Source organism: Fundulus heteroclitus, unplaced genomic scaffold (assembly GCF_011125445.2).
Source record: "Fundulus heteroclitus isolate FHET01 unplaced genomic scaffold, MU-UCD_Fhet_4.1 scaffold_52, whole genome shotgun sequence".
NCBI classification, from domain to species: domain Eukaryota; kingdom Metazoa; phylum Chordata; class Actinopteri; order Cyprinodontiformes; family Fundulidae; genus Fundulus; species Fundulus heteroclitus.
Window position 1 is genome coordinate 309,359 of NW_023396945.1, and position 19,310 is coordinate 328,668.

Here is a 19,310-nt window from a genome sequence, read left to right on the forward strand (position 1 = left end):
GCTGGTTATAATATTGATTGCAACTGCAGCCCAGACTGTCTATCTGCACTGTTGAAGATTCACTCAACCTGCCATGGCAAATGCTCAAAGAGGCTCCAGCAGGAGGAGAGCAGTCCCACATACTTTCTGATTAGGTTAGCTGAAAAGTATTTGACCTGTGCGGGACTCATAGTGTGTTTAGAGCACTGATGTTTCACCGCTAGATGGTAAGGCAAACAGGAAGCATGGTAAAAGAACAACCAGAGGACGGCATCACAGTAAAAATGATCAAGATGTGAGGGTTTGGGGCTGGACCAAAGCCCAGATTGGATCTCGGGAGTGGCATGTGGATTAGAAGGATTTAAAAGAGAATAAAGGACAAAACTTCTAACGAGGCACGAGGAACAGAGAAATTAGTTCCGGTTCTTGGGTTGGCAAGAAGAAGAAAATTTTTTTTTTTGCTCTCTCTTTTCATACTTCACGAGAAGCTCAGGGGCCATACCCCTAGAAAGTCCCCTCCCACTATAGCACGCACCACACCGGCGCTAATTGTGGAAATTTGACAGGCAACATCGCAATTCCAGGGGAGGACAAAATGAAGTATGTCGGTATTTGGAATTGCTGACGATCGACGGACTGCGGTGTGGGGAAGAGGGGCAGAGATGGAGCCGTGCACGAGCCCAGGGAGGATGGAGAGCTGAGGGCAGGGAGACAACAGCACATTGTTAGTCACACCAACATACCTGGAAATACGAGAAACAGTTTGACGGTAGCTTAAGAATCAAGCTTATATTATTTGTTGCCCAATAGAGGGTAATGACGTAGTATATTCACTAAATTTTGTGCACTGTTTTCACTCAAAGAGTGAAGAAAAAATGTTTTTCACACAAACAGGCTTCAGCTTCATTTGTTGTATTGAAAATAAAAACAGTTTAGGATGGAATATACTCTAGTAAGCTAGCGCCACTGTAATATTTGTATATAAAAAGGTATAGATTGAGTTTTAAAACTTTTACCGTATGTTTTAATTTCATTGTAAGCTTCCTCCTCAAGAATTTACATCGTCATGGTCCATCTATAATCCATAGACATAGATATTGATCACGGTAACCGTAAGTAAAAATCCTACGGCTTTACAGTTCCACGCGATTAATACTTAATATTTAAACCAAAACAGATAATATTAGCAATTGTTATTATTATGATCATAATAATTGTAGCAGTTTGATTGTTAATTTCCTTTTGAAACATAGACTAAAATGAAAATATAGAATATAAATGCCTAATTGCCAGTTTGTGTTTTTAACTGTCTACTTCAGAGAACAGACCTACTGAACATATATAGTTGCCTACAGAACTCTAAAGGAGACTTGACGTTTATCATACTCTCATTATTGACATGCTATGCTTATTTAACCATAACGTTTTATTTTAAACATATATCTGTGTTGTTCAGAAATGCTTCTCCATGATCTGAACAAAATATGTTTGACATCCATACATCTAGTCATCCTTCCCATCCTTTAAGGAAGTATAAACAATGAGAGGATGGAAGTGGGGGGGCGGCCTATCTGCAGCTCTCACTTGGCAAGAGCCAGGGTACATCCTGGACATGTTGACAGTCCATCATAGGGCAATATGTTTGACATTTAGAGTAGAATCCCTCTCTCTTTACAGCAGAATAGAGTAAGTAAGGGATAATACCCTTTGAGGTGTCCATTATCAGAAATGAATGGACGATGCGGAGGCATGAACCGTTCTCCGCTTTGCGTCAGATGGTTGCTTCCTTAAAGAAAAAAATTATTTCTGATAATGAACACCTTGAAGGGCATTAACCCGTTTATACCATGATCACTTACAGAATAAATAAATATTAAATTATTTATTTATACTTTGTTAGTTTTTTTTCAACATTAAAATGTATGCTTTTTTCACAAGAAGCGGCTGACAGAACCGTCACCAGCTAACGTCTGATCGCAATAATTTAGAACAATCAGGCTATTTGACCAGAACATTTTTATAGGTGTCCTATATATAAAAAATTAACCCAACACCCTGCAGCCAATCAGAATTGATTATTCACCCAGACCATAGTATAATAATAATTAATAGTCTACTTGTCAAACTAAAAAGAGTCAGGCAAGACTTACCTCAAGCATCTCTAAAAGCAAACTTCCACAGGTAGGATAGTTTGAAAAATAGTCTCTAAAAATGACTTAGGTGTGTTTAGCTCATGAGCATTACTACATGGTAGGACAGATGCATGAGTACGATCTTTCATTAGAAGACCGGCAGTGTGCAACAACAACAGGTCGGGGTAGTGATTTACTTCAGCCTTCCTGTATGCTTGAAGAAAAATCCAGTCATTCCAACACTCTCAGCTGCATCTTATTTAAAGGACTTTAAACTGTGGGAATGGTAGGGTGGAAAAATATTTCCCATTTAGAAACTGTACGTCTTGATACCAGAAACCAATCTATGCATCCTACGTGACTGTGGATTACCTAAAGTTTCATTTGTCTTTAACCTTCACTTAACAATAGAACATTTCATTGATTTTAAAAAAGAAATCTCTTTTTATGAGTTTCCTGGTGAAATAAAGTCTGATGAATTTTAATGTATGCACAAAATACATCTTTAAACAATTGTGCAACTTCCTAATACAAATTAATCATTCTTAGTAACAAATTGTGGTCTTTAGGAATCACAGGCACTCACCAAGGCTTTACCCATCCCTCGTGATGTGCCTCACAAACAGAACTAATGGCAGCATAACATCTGAGGCCATTTTAATGTCATATCAAGATCGGAGCCACAGGAATGACTCATTCTGGACTCATATCTTAGACTCACAGCTGCCTAACAGTCTGGGCATTTATTCTTAATGGACTGTTGAATAAATTACCAACTTGCTGCACTCATTCCTCACATTTGCTGCTCCTTAATCATGGGCTTATTTTCCTGCAGGCAGTCCGTTGTTTGCAGATGTGGGGATGGTGCCTCTACTTTCTTCCACTTGCATCAGCTACCTAAGATATAGATGTGCATAAAACACCTATATGTAATACCAGAGAACTGTCTGAAACTGACAGCTGTCTGTTCGTTGCTTTTAGAGCATGACGAGTGCCTCAGCGGACTCCATAACTGCGATGAGAACGCCTTGTGCTTCAACATGGTTGGAGGCCACAGCTGCTCCTGCAAGCCAGGATACACGGGAAATGGAACAGTCTGCAAAGGTACGTTGGTGCTTTGCTGTCATTCACCTCGATTTGTATTAAGTTCTGCCACTATTCATCAGCTTTGTCAAAGAAATCTGTTCTGTGCATGATGATCATAGAAATGCAAGCTACTTAGACGTTTACCAATGAATCCAATTTTAAAGATGACTTTATTCGTTTCCAATATCCTGATGTTTAAGTGTTGTAACAGATTTTGTAAGATAGACTTAACGTTGCTTCATGCTTGAGTCACCTGCGTTCCATGTGGAAATGAGACGTGTGGAAACATCTGCAGAGGTTTTCCTCTGAAGTAGCCATAAGGCCCGTTTACACTACACTTTTTTAACCGAGCCGAGACCAGTCCGAGCTCGGTAACTGAGATAACTCTTGTGTGTAAATGGTCAGCGGACTGAACAGGACCGTGCTAACTGCAGACCAGTTCCTTAGCAGGTCTCGGCCTGTTTTTTTTTTTCTGGCCCGGTTATCTGATAAAGAGCGCATGAGCAGACCGCGTCATCCCCTTACAGTCAGCTGACTGTCCGCGTTTTTTCCGCCGTGTCTGGCTGCACGTCCCGATTCACACTCCATTCAGACATATTTCAGACATTCATAATAATACTAGCTTCCTTACCGTGCCACACGATTTCCAGAGATGATTCTGCTCAGCAGTGTGATGAACCTCAGCGTCTGTCGTTGTTTCCTGCGTCTGTAAATCCTTATTAGACGTTCGTTTGTCTCATCCACGTCCCAAAAGCCGACTCTGTCTAACCATAACATCCTGAATGTTAAGGGCGCCGCCGTTTTGTTTTGCTGCTTCCGCCTTCAATCCCAGAGAGCAGTAGTACCGCAGATCATCACTAGGAGGCGAGGAGCAACCAAGGAACCGGGATAGTGTGGTGTGTAAATGGTTGTCTCGGCTTGGTTAACTGATCCAAGCTCAGACTGGTCTCGGCTCGGTTCGGTTAAAAAAGTGTAGTGTAAACTAGCCTCTATTCTCCTAGACTCTAGAGGGCAGTGTTGCACTCCTACGCCAAGCGGACTACACCCCACCACACGTAAAAGTAGAAAACACAGTTGTTTCCAACATTTAAGCCTCTTACATTCTTCCAAGAATGACAGCGATTCTGTCCTGGAATGGTTAAGAATTTGTTGATTATGGTGAGTTTTAACAAATTTCTTTGATGTGATTCGTTGAAAATACAAAAAGATATTACAACTGTTTCCTTTTCACCTTGAATTTACAGTACAGTCCTTTTCATAGTAGCTGGTGTTTTTAGCAGGTGGAGTTAGCGAGATGATTCAACAAGAGTGTTCTCTAAGGTGTTTTGTCGCTTCAGATCTTTCCCATGATTTCATTTAGCATCAACAAGCAGATGTGCACACCAATAGTACTCACCGTTCCTTATAACATGCTTCTTCTGTAAAAAAAAAAAAAAATAGAATTTTCTAATTCTAGGATTTTAGCAATTGTTGACATATGCATTTACAGTTAAGCCTATAATTATTAATTCCACTGTACCAACATGTTTCTTCTGTCTAGATGTAACATAAAATGTGAGTAGTAGAACAGCCAGAGTCTTGAACTGAAATGAAAGATACCAAAGATATCAACTTATTAGTTGAGCCAACTAATCAATAAGATTACCATATTTTTCGGAGCGGCTTAGTTGCTTGCCGAAGTCATACTAACACATTTGTCTAACAGATTTTTGAGTGCATTGTACCACATAAAATCGGTCATTAAGCGCAACAGTCATCGTATATAAGGCGGAGTGAATTATAAGGCGCACCATCAATTTGAGAAAATTTAAGGATTTTAAGTACACCTTATAGTGCAGAAAATACGATTTGGCTAAGATGCCTTCCAACCTCAAAGACTTGGAGCACATCCACTGATTATTTAAAAGACTAGAAATTAGTTTTGATGTTCTATTTATAATAAAATCTAAATTAAAATACATTTTTGATTAAAAAAAATGTTGAGTTATTTTACTCCATTCATCCTTCCTTCAGTTATATAAATCCTCCCAGTGTGACATGCTGTAAAACAGCCTGCATCAGAATGTTCCAACCTGGAAACTTCACTTTTGGCTTGGTGTTTCTGGGTTAATGTGCAGAGCCATTCTTGTTCCTAACATGGTGTGTCATGACAACACACACCATCTTAGACCAGTTCTCATGACTGATACCTTTGTATCTAATCATCTGGACCCTCTGTGTAAACCGTGGCTCAGGATGCACCTGAGCAAATATCAATACAATCCAACTAGAATAGCTGAGGGTTATTTCAGGTTCATTTGACTCGCGATCACTGATAGTAGGTTTGAACTCCAGAAATATGAATGCTAAAATTAAATAAAAAGGTGCTTCATTAAAGCATTAGTTTGTGTTTACAATGATGTAACTGGGTAAGGAAACCTTTTTAGATAAATATGTTTATTTTCTCACCTGGGTAGTACAGAAAATGTCACATAATTTGTGGGGAAAAGTTCTTAAATGATTCATTAAAGTGTCATTAGGACATCGCAAAAACCGGGTATTTTAACACCATTGAGAGCCACTGCACCTTCTCATATTCTCCAATTTCTCTTCCCATTTCTCACACGTTGTTGTAACATCTGTCTTTTTCAGATTTTTCTCAGAAAATCATTAAAAGGATTTGTGTACGTCTTACAATGCTCTCCATTTCTTCCTGTCAAGATCAGTGACCTCTCTGGGTTTTGGGGACTTATTAACCAACAGTCCTGCCACGGATAATGACCACTTTGAAATTAACCCCTGCGAGATGCATTAATCACGTGAAGTAATGTTATGAAAGGCTATAATGAATCACATCACCGAATTAGCTCTTATTCTGTATGCAAATACTTGTGCTGCCGCTGGTCTAATTACACAGTTAATGCTCATTAATCTTTGAGAGTAATGCCTCTTCTCCTCTGGTGCGTCTCCAGCAATGTGTGACGGGCTGTGCCAGAACGGAGGATCTTGTGTTTCACCTAACAACTGCGTTTGCCAGCAAGGATTTACGGGGGAGAGGTGTGAAACAGGTAGGATTTCATTTCAGCTTAGCTCCTGTGTTTCATTTCCTCTCGCTTAAAGAGAGGACAAAGATTTATGATGAAATGCCCAAGAAAGAGTGAAAAAAAAAAAAAAAAAAAAAAACACGACGAAGACACAATGCAAACTGGGTTTCAGGTGATTAGGGCTGCTCCTGCATTTGTCTCGACATATCTGTGATCTTGTTTAGAATGATAGATTACTTTTTTCTTACAGAGCTGTCTGTTATCAGACCTCTGACACAAACGGATGATCCGTAAATGCTGAGGAGCTTTCGTAGTTGTGACTCGAGCGCAATCATTGTGTCTGCCTGAGTCAGTGTTTGTGGCTGCGTGCGTCGATGATCGTGGGCCTGTGCTCCCTGCTGAGTAATGAGTCTGCGCCTCATCTAAAGGCCTTGTAGAGGATTTGTACTGCAGTTGGAGCAGAATGGGAATCATCTTAATGTCACAGCCTCCATTTATCAGCGTAACTTTCTCCCCCATGTCCTAAATACCATGTCTTAATTAGAGTAGGTCTTAGTCCATGGAAGTGTGCCTGCTGTACATTGCATCACATTACCACATCCCAACCATAGGTTTGAGGTATTTTATTGGGATTTTCTTTGATAGACCAACACAAGATAGTCTGTAATTATAAAGTAAAAGTAAAAAGAAAAATGGTTTTACAGATTTTTTTACAAATATTCTGTAAAGTGTGGCTTGCATTTGCATTCAGACCTCTATTCTCTAACACCCACTAAATAAAATCCAATCCAATTGTCCTCCGAGGTCTCGCAATTAGTAAATTGGGTCTGATTTTCTGTAATGTTTATTTTCAGTATAGGTACGGCTGTTCTGTGAAGGCCTCGGAGACAACATCATTGAACAAACAGGTATCATGTAGACCAACAAACGCAGCAGATAGGTCAGAGATACACTTGCAAGCCTATGAAACCTAAACTGACAGTCTGAAGATGGAGAGAATTAACCATAGAAATAGCCAATTGGGCCATGCTAACTGTGGAGGAGCTGCAAAGATCTACATTTCAAGCTGGAGAGGGAGGACAACGGTCAGTCAAGGACTTCACAAATACTGTATGTCCTTTACGCAAGAGTGGCAAGAAAAAAGCCACCACGGGAAGCCATACAAGTCCCATCTAAAGTTTGAAAATTTGAATTCATTGAAATTATGCATCCCACTTTGGCCCACTTTGCAGTTGTGTGCTACTTTGTGTTGGCTTATCAAACAGATCAAAATATGATACACTGATGTTTGTGGCTTTTACTTACGTGGAATTGCCTAGAAAAAAAAAAAAAAAAACAGGAGCATGAATACTTTTGCAAGGCTCTGTTGCATCTTTTTCCACACTGACTCCAGTAACCCTAACAGGTTTTAATCCTCATAGTGACGTTATGTTGAGTGTTTTTCTAATCCAACGCAACAACACATCACAACACCTTTTGTAAAATCCGCTCCAATCTTTAATAGAGTGTCCTTCGGGAGACAAGTGGGCAGGCTAATGAAAAGTCATGGTGCTTCAGTCAGGGCCTTTTTGTGTCTCAATGCGGCAAACTGAGCCTTTTACATTGGTCCAGGTATTGATTGAGAGCCTTTTTCAATGAGGCATCCTTTTTACTCCCGTCTTAAAGTAAATTAATTTCCTTGCCTTGCTGATCTGAGATGATGAGCCAGGAGAGTCTGTGCGAATGTGTGTCGGAGCATTTTCTCCCAATTTAAAAGACTATCAGCCTTCCCATGTTGAGAGGTTCCAAGAACCCTGTCCTTAATAATGACATCCTGCTCATAATCACACATTTTATGACTTTCTGTATGGTTTAGATCCCAGCCTTTCTGTCTTTAAGCGCTTCTGTTTTGATAGCAGAGCTGCTTAAGAAAATGAAGGAAAGCAGCCAGTGAACAAATATTAATAGCTATCGGGTAATATAATTATTAAATTTAATCAGAAACAGAATGATAAAAGCCCAACATCACCAAGCAGATCAGTCAACGCTTTCAGTAAAAATTACATTCCCACATGAAAACGTATTTACTAGAGTAATAGAAAACCTAGAGACTCAAGAGTCAGGACATGAATGCTACTGGCTCTCTGTAACTGAACCATTATTTTAAAGGCAGTGTGCAAATTTTTTTTTTCCAGATAAAAAAAATAAATTATACTAACTATACAGGTTCTGGTCATATAATTAGAATATCATAAAAAAACTAGATTTATTTCAGTAATTCCATTCAAAAAGAGAAACTTGTATATTATATTAATTTATTGTACACAGACTGATATATTTCAAGTGTTTATTTCTTTTAATTTTGGCGATTATATTTGACAACTAATGAAAACTCCAAATTTAGTATCTCAGAAAATGAGAATATTGTGAAAAAGTCCAACATTGAACATTGAAGACACCTGATGCCACACTTTAATCAGCCAATTAACTCAAATCACCTTCAAAGGCCTTTGAATTGTCTCTCAGTCTAGTTCTGTAGGCTACACAATCATGGGGAAGACTGCTGGCTTGACAGTTGTCCAAATGACGACATATATAATATCCAAGTTTCACTTTTTGAATGGAATTGCTGAAAAAAAATCAACCAACTATCAGAAGATGCCTTTTAAAGCCAAGCTATGACCAGGAAGCCCCTGAAATGTCCCATTGTGGAATAAAGGCCAAAGAACAACACGACTGGACTAAAAATAGTAAAACACAACATTTTGTGAATCGCTAAAAGCAAGATTGTTCTTTTTGTATTTAAGGGCTGCTGCCAGCTTATCACATGACTGCCAAACATTCGATACAGGTTGCAGTACACTGTGAGGCAGGGTGGCTCAGGTATCATGATAAATGGATGTTTCTCACACTCTGCACAACAGGGATGAAAATTTTCAGCACACCAGACTACTCAGAAAGGATATGTTGCTTTATCCAAAAAGGAAATGTCCTTGTAACGAATGTTCCAACAAGACAACAATCCCCAAACTTACCTGTAAGCGAGCGGCTTTATATTTCAAGACTAACAAGATGAAAGTTGGAGTGGCCAGTCCACTCCCTGCTCCTTATTCTTTCAGAAAACTTGTGGGGGTTAAATCAAACATGATGAAGTTTGAGACCACTGCATTAAGGTTAAGGAAGATTCAATGCACACTAGCTCTTTCACCAGGAAAATGTATCGCTAGTCTACTCTTCTACAACCTGAGCTTTATCTGATGAAATAGGTTTGGTTAATACACATTTATTAATGTTTACTAAGATAAACTAAGAACTACAATTCCCAATGTTTTACATTCCCAATGTAATGTACATTACCAGTTTTACATTGGGAATGTGAAACTGGTAACACGTTGCATCCATCTGTCCCCCGACTTGCTCCTTAACGTGCTTGTTGGTTGGTAGATCACAAACGCTTCTTCTTTAGAAATAAGCCATAAGATATCCTTATTTTTTCACCTTTTGTTTAAGTTAATTGTCTTTCGCCAATAATGACAAGTGACTATCTGGTAGCTATAGTATTTGTCACCTAAAATTTCACCTGCACGATCATTGCCCAGAACACACATGAACTCTACAATGCGTCTCCTACCTGAAGTGACTTGCTGTTTGCCACCACAGAGGTTGCCAAATGCATTTTCCTTTTCTTTTTTTGCTTCTCTGACAATCCCTCTCATATGTCTCATCCCTGTGACAAGCCAAGACCATCATCAGATCCCCAGCGCTACAAGGCTGAGGCCTCTGGCGATGTTAGGGGACTCCATCAGTCATTCATTCTGAAATAAAGGCTTCTCCTGGCTGCCTCCTCAGCATGACAGGAACTCCCATCAAGGGTTGTGTCTGCTGCAGCGGCTTGCGAGAACGTATAGGGGCTCTATGTGTTGCTGAATGTGTGTGCAGCACTAGAGAAGTAGTGGGAGGAGAGAGCAGCGGTTGGGGATGAAAGATGGAGACGTAAGGGGAGAGACTGACAAATGCAGAATTCAAGGAAGGGCAGGACGGGGAGGTAGCGATTTGGAAACGGGTATAAAGGAGGTGAAGTGGAATGGATGATACAAAGATGTTGGTAAAAAGTGACAGATGCAGTGCTGGAATGGGATAGGCGGAGGCAGGGACGGCTGGTTACGTGGTAGGGGTTAGCGAGTTTTTTCCCCGAATCCGGATGCGGAATGAGGCCGTCGGAGCCGGAGCTGCCAGAGGAGGAGAAGCGGAGCTGGCTGGATGAACATGGAAAAGCTTTCACTGGGTTTGGGCTCCCCACCAGCAGAACCCTATGAGCTTTTAGAGGCGTCCCCAGGGACTCCACCACTCGTGCTGCCGCAGCATTAGACTGACGGCCTGTCATGAGCTGTCGAACGATAACACAGAAACACCCGCGCGCGCTCACACATACCTGGAGCATGAACACACTCGTGCAAATTATCAACCTGCCACCTGTTTTTTTATTTTTTTTTACATTGTCACACATTCATGTGTAATTGTGCACACGCTCTTAGTGTAATTGAGCATGTTTGTCCCTCTGCAACTCTGAGGGACAGTGCTGGTTCAGTTTTTTTTTTTTTTTTTTTTCTTTCTGCCTATGTCTTCTGGTGACAGTGTGTGCACTTACCAACCTTGTCATTACCATTCAGCGGGAATACGGGGAGGAGGGGGGGACAGGGCAAACGCAGTGCTGACAGACAGGCAGCAGCTAGTGGAGAACTCTGACACATCATGAATTATGCAGGATACAGCTGCGCCTGGGCACATCCACTTCAGTCATAGATATAAATGGACGCAGGGCCAGCCATGTAATGTTTGCCCCCAACATGCCGCATAGCCACGACGGTAGCCCCAGGCTAGCTCTTTGTCCCGCATTTCCTCAGTGAGTGATGGACAAATGTGGGAATATTAGGCTCATTTTCCAGTAAAGGGGCTTTCTTTTTTAAAAAAAAAAAAAACAGATGCAAATGTATCCACTAGCAGATTTCATCGTTAAACTCTATATGCCCTGTTTTGTTTGGCTGATGCTTTTCTCGCAGAGTGCTTTCATACAAGATGGGGGAGAAAAAAAAGGCTTTATTTTTTGAGCTTTGTGTTTTTCTCACAGAATTTGAATGTATGTACATAATCAGTTTAGGCCTGTTATGCACATCCAAGTTGCCTTTTGTTTATGTTGTTTTTCTTTCCATTTGCACTCATTTTTGCAAGCAACATTGTCTCGCACAACATCAGTCGGTCACTAAGCGAGAATAGCCCTTCAGCCTTGACTGCTCATAAACCCACTTTAGATTAGTGGATATGGAATTCAGCAAACGTTTCTGAGAAAAGCTTTTAGGTTCAATATATGATTGATGATAAAGAGAAAGCAAAAACAACACATCTTCTTAACCTTGCCATATTTCATGTTAATCCAAATACACACCAACCATAAAAACAACCTTTGAATCGCATGAATACTCTTTTGTTACTGAAGGATTTAAATAAGTAGTGTTTCGGTCACAAGTCTTGCAGCTAAAAGCACTTGGGAGCCACAAAATGTCATTACATATATTTAAAAAAAAGATTGATCCTTCGTTATACTCATGCAAGGAATGTTAAAGAGGCAGCTTCTATTCTGACCTCAGCCATGGAGCAAGTAAATGACAGGCTTTTTAAATCATGTTTGCTTCTCAATTCCAAAAAAAAACGGTCTGTTTGATGTTCTCAAAGCAATCAAAAGAAATAAAAAACTCTGCAGTATTCTTGAGAGGAGAAGAATTACAACTTGTCACAGAATTCAAGTACCTCGGCGTGATACTTGATTCCACTTTGTCTTTCAAAAATCATATTAAAAAAACTTGCCAATACTGTCAAATTTAACCTCAAAAATTGTAAACAAATCAGGTCTTTTTTAACACTTGGTGCTGCTAGAATGGTTTTCCACTCAATGATTTTATCTCACATTGAATACTGCATCACAAGTTGGTCTCTCACCACAGTTACCAATTTAAAATTAATTGAAACACTGTAGAAAAAATCTCTTAAAGTGTTTGACCAAAAACCCAATTATTTCCATGTATGTAATATCTTGAACAAGTACAATCTCTTAAATTTTGAAAATATTGTAAATTTTGAGTATGTATGCTTCATTTATAAAGCGCTACATGGACTAGCTCCACCTCCTGTGTCTACCCTGTTCAAACCTAAGACTTCAAGTGGCCTGAGAACCAGGGCCTCCTCCAGAGGAGACTGTGAGGTCCCTCACAGAAGAACAACTTTTGGTCAGAACACTCGCTCTGTGAGAGCCACTAACATCTGGAACAGTCTTCCTCTGCGCATACGGGAATGCCCTACACTAGGGTGACCAAACGTCCGTATTTCCCGGGACATGTCCGTATTTCACGTCCTGTCCTGGGCGTCCCGGTTTTTTTTTTTAGAAAGTGAGGAAATGTCCTGTTTTTTAAATTACCTTCATTGGACCGTTGAATTGACAGGCACTAGGGCACTGCGCACGGCGCTGCGTGTGACGTAATCCCTGAGCCGCGTCAGTGCGGGCAGCCCTGTTCTTAATCAGAAGATAGATAGCGTGGCTGTCAGTACGCCAACAACATGCCGAAGCGAAAATGTATGTTTACTGACGATTTACAAAAGAGTTTCCCCGCTTTCAGACCGGGTCGAGACAAATGGGAGGCCTTGTGCACAGTGTGCAAAGCAGGCACATATGTCTCGGTGTCCAATGGAGGTGCAAGGGATCTGAAAAGCCACCTGGACACCGAGAAACACAAAATAGCTGTCCGAGGTGAGAGTAGTGCTAACTCGATCACACAGTACTTTGCCAAACCAGGGAACGAGGATGCAGTGAATGCAGCGTTGGCTGCATGGTCATTCCACTCAGTGAAAGTAAAGATAGTCTATTGATATGTTTGTTCGTTTTTGGTACATTTTGAGTTATTTTTGCTACACAAGAGGTATTTTCTGGTAATTAGCTCATTTGTTAATTTATTTTTTCCAATAGCTTACAGAACAGACATTATTTCGTTCATTACTGAGGCTGAGTATCATGTGTTATTGGGAGTTGAGAGTTATTAACTTTTATTGTTAAGTGAGGGATGTTTAGATGAGACATTATTTCTTTCATTGTGCTATTCATTCATTACAGAAATTGTTAAGCATTTTTTAATAAATACATTTTGAATAAAATTATCATTTGTTATTGGAGTTATTGCTGTTGACCTTTAATGAAAAGAATTTTTAATAAACAAACTGTAAATATCATGTTATTGTAGGATTACGTAGGCCTATGTTAAGTGAGTGCATGCCACAGACATCTCTATGCATGGGAATACAGATCCCCCCCCCCCCCCCCCCCCCCCCCTCGCTCCAAGGTGTCCTGGTTTTCCCAAATGAAAATATGGTCACCTTACCCTACACTGATCAGCTTTAGAGCTCAACTCAAACTATGGATGAAAACAAACCAGTCATGTGACCACTAAACTCTTAACATTTTCCTGGTGATGCTTATATTGTATATCATATGTTCTTTCTTATGTATTTGCCTGCCTAGGGACTATGGATAAAAACTAGTTTTGTTTTTATACTGATGTTCATTAATGTGCTTTGTCCCTATTCAAATAAAAAAATTAAAAAATATATATTTTTATCTGCTCAAAAATAATCAGTTTTCTTTTTTTTGTCTAGAAATACATTTACAACCACTAAAGTTCATACAGTGTGTGCTCTACAGCATCATGTCAGTGTGCTGGGTCAGGCCACGGGACTTTGTCTATTTCACTGGCCAAATTCTACCTGGCCAGGAAGCATGGGGAGTAACTCCACATCTATGTCATTACGACCCAGATCCATGGCCTGCAAGAGATTACCCTGCTGTAGGGTTGGCAGTCATAAACCCTCCAAAGCCACGCAGAGAAGAGCTCCTGCGTTGGGTTGAGGAAAGGTGAATATGTTGGGTGGAAAACATTCAGGAATTCTTAGTTGATATTGGACCGCTCTCTGACCTCGATGGCACAGTGAAAACTCACATTTTCCCACACAGTGACATATCCAGGATGCCTGTTCTGGTCATGATCCTGCTGCTGATGCCCTAACACAATATCTCCATCTCTTACAAATGTCAGGACATGTTAAGTGCTGTATGGCGCTAATGTGGCTCGACGGTGGAGAAGCCCATGATTGCTGATGGCAGAACATAACACCACATTGCCATGGCACTTGCAGGGACAGGAATGATGGCTCTTAGTCAAATCCCATTCTGGCCTCTCCTCCTTTTGGTCAGATTAAACCCAGCATCATCGTTATAAATGTATTCATGCGATCATTCTAAGGAATCCAGTTCAAACACTCCATGGAAAAATACATATAGCTTTATAAGTAAGTGGTACAGAAAGAAAGACATATTTCATAGACAGCAATGACAGTTTGTTTACCATAATGCAGTCTAAGCTCATCACAGTGCAAGATGTTTTTGAGTGGGTGAAAATATGCGTGCAAGTTGTGTCGAACTGGGTGGAAAGTGCTTAAGGTTCTGACAAAAGGCAGACTGTTCCAGTAAATGGGTTCAGGGCACTGAGCATTCAGTTCAGTCAATAGGCTTTAGTGTTTAAGCAATTAAGAAAAACTGTACAATTTTTCACATTTTTGACGTTTTGAAATCTCTAATCAAGGTAGAATAACAATTGTGTAGTGCGAAATCTGATTTCATGGTTGCACATCAATCCCCAAGATAGCTCTGTGCAGCCACTGAAAATGGGAGTTTGTTTTATTCTAACGGAGAAAAAGATAATGTTATTGCATTATATGATGAAGATGCTACAGACCCTTGCCCTACCCTTGGATGCATTTTCTCTCTAAACGCTAAATAAACTCTACATTTATGAACAAAGGAATGGAATACTTTTGCAAACTTGTCTTAAGCTGAAGAGCTGAAGACCAAACACTGAAAAAGACGTTCAAGGATTTTGTGAATGTTCTGTTGTATAATGATTGGCATTGACTCTTTATTTCATGGTTTCTTTATTCAGTCTTCAAATAATTTGATATTAAATAACCAGCCTTTTTTAAAATCCAATTTAGAAAAGAAATGTTTGGCATCAAATTTATTTATTTTTTCTGCCCTGATTTTGTATAGCAATTTAAATTTTTATTCTAAATGAATATTATACAGATTATACCTAATTTGTATTCATACATTATTGAAAGAAGAAGGTAGCTTTTATGTTTTGTTTAAATAGTTTTTGGTAAGTTTCTGTTAACAAAACAAACTTGACCCTAAATCCACTGTTCTTGGACATCTTGTGTTCTCTAAATTTTTTATCAAATACTTTTTGTATATGGAGTGAATTTTGTTCCATTGTTGTTGCAAGCAAAGATCACATGATGGAGATGGAATCCAGAAATTAAACTTTGATAAACTTTTTAATCAAAAAAGGTTTTGAGAGGAACTTTGGTGTTTTCTCAGATTAATTTTTTTCAAAATATATCTAGATTTTATTTACAAATTTAATATTTTCAAAAACAAATTTTTTCAAAATTTTCTTTTACCAATTTTACAAATTGCCTCTTTTCCGACCACATTTTACAGATCACATTCTCTTCCCTTCTAGGGACGGGCTTTCCTCTTGAGTTAGGAGTGAAGGGCTATTTTGATTGGTCTGCATGGACATTAGCAACGTCCATGCAATCTGTAAATCTCAATCTGAACAAGAGAGATTTGAAAAACTGAAATTTCAAAACATAAAAAATGAAAACATTTAAAAATTCTAACACATTTTTTTGAGAAAACACCAAGGTTACTCTCAAATCCTTTTTTTATGAAGACGTTTTTCAAAATTTAATGTCTAGTTTGCTTTTTTTTGTTCGGTTTACTAAACTTTTTTTCCAAAACGTGTTCTTTGCTTGCAACAATAATGGACCAAAATTGTCTCCATACATGTAGAGAACAGTCTGCTAAACAATAAGTTATTTTGTCTATTACTGCTTAAATTAGTGTTTTACAATATAAAAAATATGTAATGTTTATCACTGAAAACTGTGATGAAATGGATTATAATAACTAGTGCGGTCAAACGATTAAAAAATTTAATCGCGATTAATCGCATAATTTCAAAAGTTTACGAGATTAATCGCAAATTAATATTTTATCTTTTTATTTCTGAAAGTGTAAAAGCCTATTTGGCCATTTTCCATCCATCCATCCATTTTCCAAACCGCTTAATCCCTCATGGGGTCGCGGTTCACTGGGCGAGAACCTTTGGCCATTTTAATATGCAATTTTGCAATAAATTACACTTGCTTGTATAATTTTTTTTTATTTTTTTTATTTTTGAAGCACTTTTCAGAATTAGAATGAAAACATCCTGGTGCCATAAAATGTTAAACTCTGGCCAATAATGGAAAAATCAATAATCATAACGCCCTAATGTTTACACAATGTTTAAACAAATGTGTAAATAAATAAATATTGTATGCCAAAATATTTTTTTTTGCCTCTTAAACAAAGATAGACATGGTAATAAGCATTTACATATAAAATAATTCTAATTTTACATTTTAATAAAGTCACAAGTTTTATTAATTTTTTCACTCTCACACACACACACATCTAATCCTGAGCTTTCACACCAACAACAATAATTTCTTTGTATATTTTTGCATGCTGTTTATATCCACATTGACATAGTTGTTTTTAAGCCTGGAAAAAGGTTTAAAATGTCCAGGTCATTCCAGAGTCTTACACTTTGCTTGCAGCTGGGGCAGGAGCTTAATACCCTTGGAAGAAAACAGTTTAGCACAGCTTCATGTGCTGACACTGTAACTCCAGGTACTTCATTTGGCAACGTGATTCAGCCTTAGTTTGTCAAATACAAAGACAACAAATTAATAAGCATTAAAGTATGGTTTATGGGTTGGGGTGTGAAAACTCATCTTCAGAACCAATCTCTGCTCGAAATGGTGATCTGGTGATCTACTTTCAGCAGTTATCACCGGTTATTGCAGCTGTAAACTGCAGAAAATACGGGCAGAGCTGCTCCTGCCTTTACTCCCTCGGCTCCAATGTCAGGATGCACTCCAGCACGTAGTGAGGCGGAGGGATATTTCAGCTGGTTATACTCGAAATGTCTGTAGTGCAAGTAGGTCTCTTAATAACTCCTGTTTATCGTCACTTATTTTAGAGCCCAAATAAGCAAATTCACTTTCAGAAACAAGCCCAAAAAACTGCAACCCGCAACGCATGAAATTTACAAGCGACTTTAGAAAAAAGAAGCCCAGAGGTGCATGAAATAAGCGGACTTGGCAACAGTGAGCGCGGGTCTGTTAATTCTACAGTCTCTAGCGTTCTTGGAACTACGAAAAAAAAAAAAAAAAGTCCGGAGAGCGCTGCGGGGGAAAAATGCGCATCAAACAAAAATGTCGGTGTTATGGTCTAACAAAGTTAACGCGTTAATAACGCATTAAAACTGACAGCCCTCATCATAACACATAATTAAACCACATTTACCATTACACAGTGTTCCCTCCACTCTCTATGAGGTATAATATCTTAGCCACAAAAAATCCCCATTAATTGTAAGGACAGTTAGAAGCCATCTAACAGGCTAAATATATTATGGACATTCAGATAGTAAATGACTGACACTTGAATGTCAAGATATAATTACAAAATCAAGCCATGGAGTTGATGAACCCACAAACGAAATAAAGAAAAATAACAAAACCAGGTATTTAAACTATAGTTTGTTTGCTTTGTCACAAAGTGTGGAGCTTGCGTTTTTTTTTTTTTTAGATTCGTTTTTTTTTTTTTTGTTGTTGTTGTATAACTGGGATTTTATGGCATTTACCAGAACCACCACTTTGGAGTGGAATGAAAATTACTTTTTGTTCCAAAGTTGTTCACAATAACAAATCAAGTTTGATATGTATATGTGTTCAGCCCATTGAGTCAGTTCCTTTGTGAAACTGCTTCCAGCTGCATCCCCTAAGTCTATTTCAGCTTTGCACGTCTAAATTTGAATCCATTCTTCTTTGCAACTAGCTCAATCTCAGACAGATTGGATTGCATTCTTCCACATATTCTCTAACCATATCCATAACACATGGATATGGTGTAACCCTACCTTATACAGTAACTCTGGTTCCATGTTTGGGGTTGTTGGGTTGCTGGAAGGTGAACCTCAGTTTTAAGTCTTTTTCAGCCTCTAGCACATGTGTAACAGTCATTATCGTGCGTCGTCTCTTTCAGACGGCTTGACTCAATGATAGCAATGTCACAAGTATGCCCCCTGCTCCCCTTATGAGAGAAGCATGATTGCTGTTGTGTGAGATGGAGTTCATATTTTAATCTCAAAAAGTAACATCACAGGTTGTATGGACTCTGTTTACTTCATGCATGATGTGACAACAACTGTTGTAATATTGATGAAGAGTGTGCTTAATTAAAGAACAAGTGAAATGCGCAGTACGTTGGATGTTTTTCAATGCGCCAAAATCTGAAAATGTCTGTACTTCAACCTTAAAACGTATTTATATGGTAGGTCCTGCAGCTAAAGACAAATTTTATCCAGAAGGAGCGAGGAGAAAAATGGCTCTCTGGACTGCAAAGGTTGCTGATCCCTGCTCTCGCAGGTTTCTCTTCCGGATTTCCTTGTATTTAGCTCCATCTATCTTCCCATGCTGGCGGTGGTGATGGTGTGTTCTGGTTGATGCGCAGTTCGTTTTCCCCCGCACAAATTGTTCAGCCTGCAAGCCAAAAAATAACATTTTGGTGTCATCTGACACAGGAACTTTCTTGCACGTGTTTCACGTACTTGGCTTGTGGCGAACTTTAAACCCTCCCTAAAAGCTTTGGTTCAACATAGGTTGCCTCTTGTCACTCTTTTGTAAAGGCCAGATTTGTGAAGTTGGCGCCTAATAGTTGTCCCTTTGACAGATCATCCCAGCTATGCTGTGAATCTCTGCAACTAAATAAAATTAAAATGTTTCATCCGTGGGATGCTTGTAGAGAATCAGGTTGAAGGACTGAACTACTTAAACATTGAAATGCCTTTGCGTTACATAATTGGACGTGAACATCTGTGAACCCCTGCTGCTTCATCAA

The 19,310-nt window shown here is 39.1% G+C and overlaps 1 protein-coding gene across 2 annotated transcripts in view; it reads left to right on the plus strand.

Annotated features, from left to right (window-relative positions):
- Positions 1 to 19,310, plus strand: part of nell2a (neural EGFL like 2a) — a 130,199-nt gene that overhangs the window by 76,650 nt on the left and 34,239 nt on the right. For both annotated transcript variants that reach the window (XM_036132485.1, XM_012864190.3), the window contains exons 14-15: positions 3,093 to 3,215; positions 6,149 to 6,244. In XM_036132485.1, the coding sequence (XP_035988378.1) occupies positions 3,093 to 3,215; positions 6,149 to 6,244 (219 nt within the window). The remainder of the gene's footprint in view (positions 1 to 3,092; positions 3,216 to 6,148; positions 6,245 to 19,310) is intronic.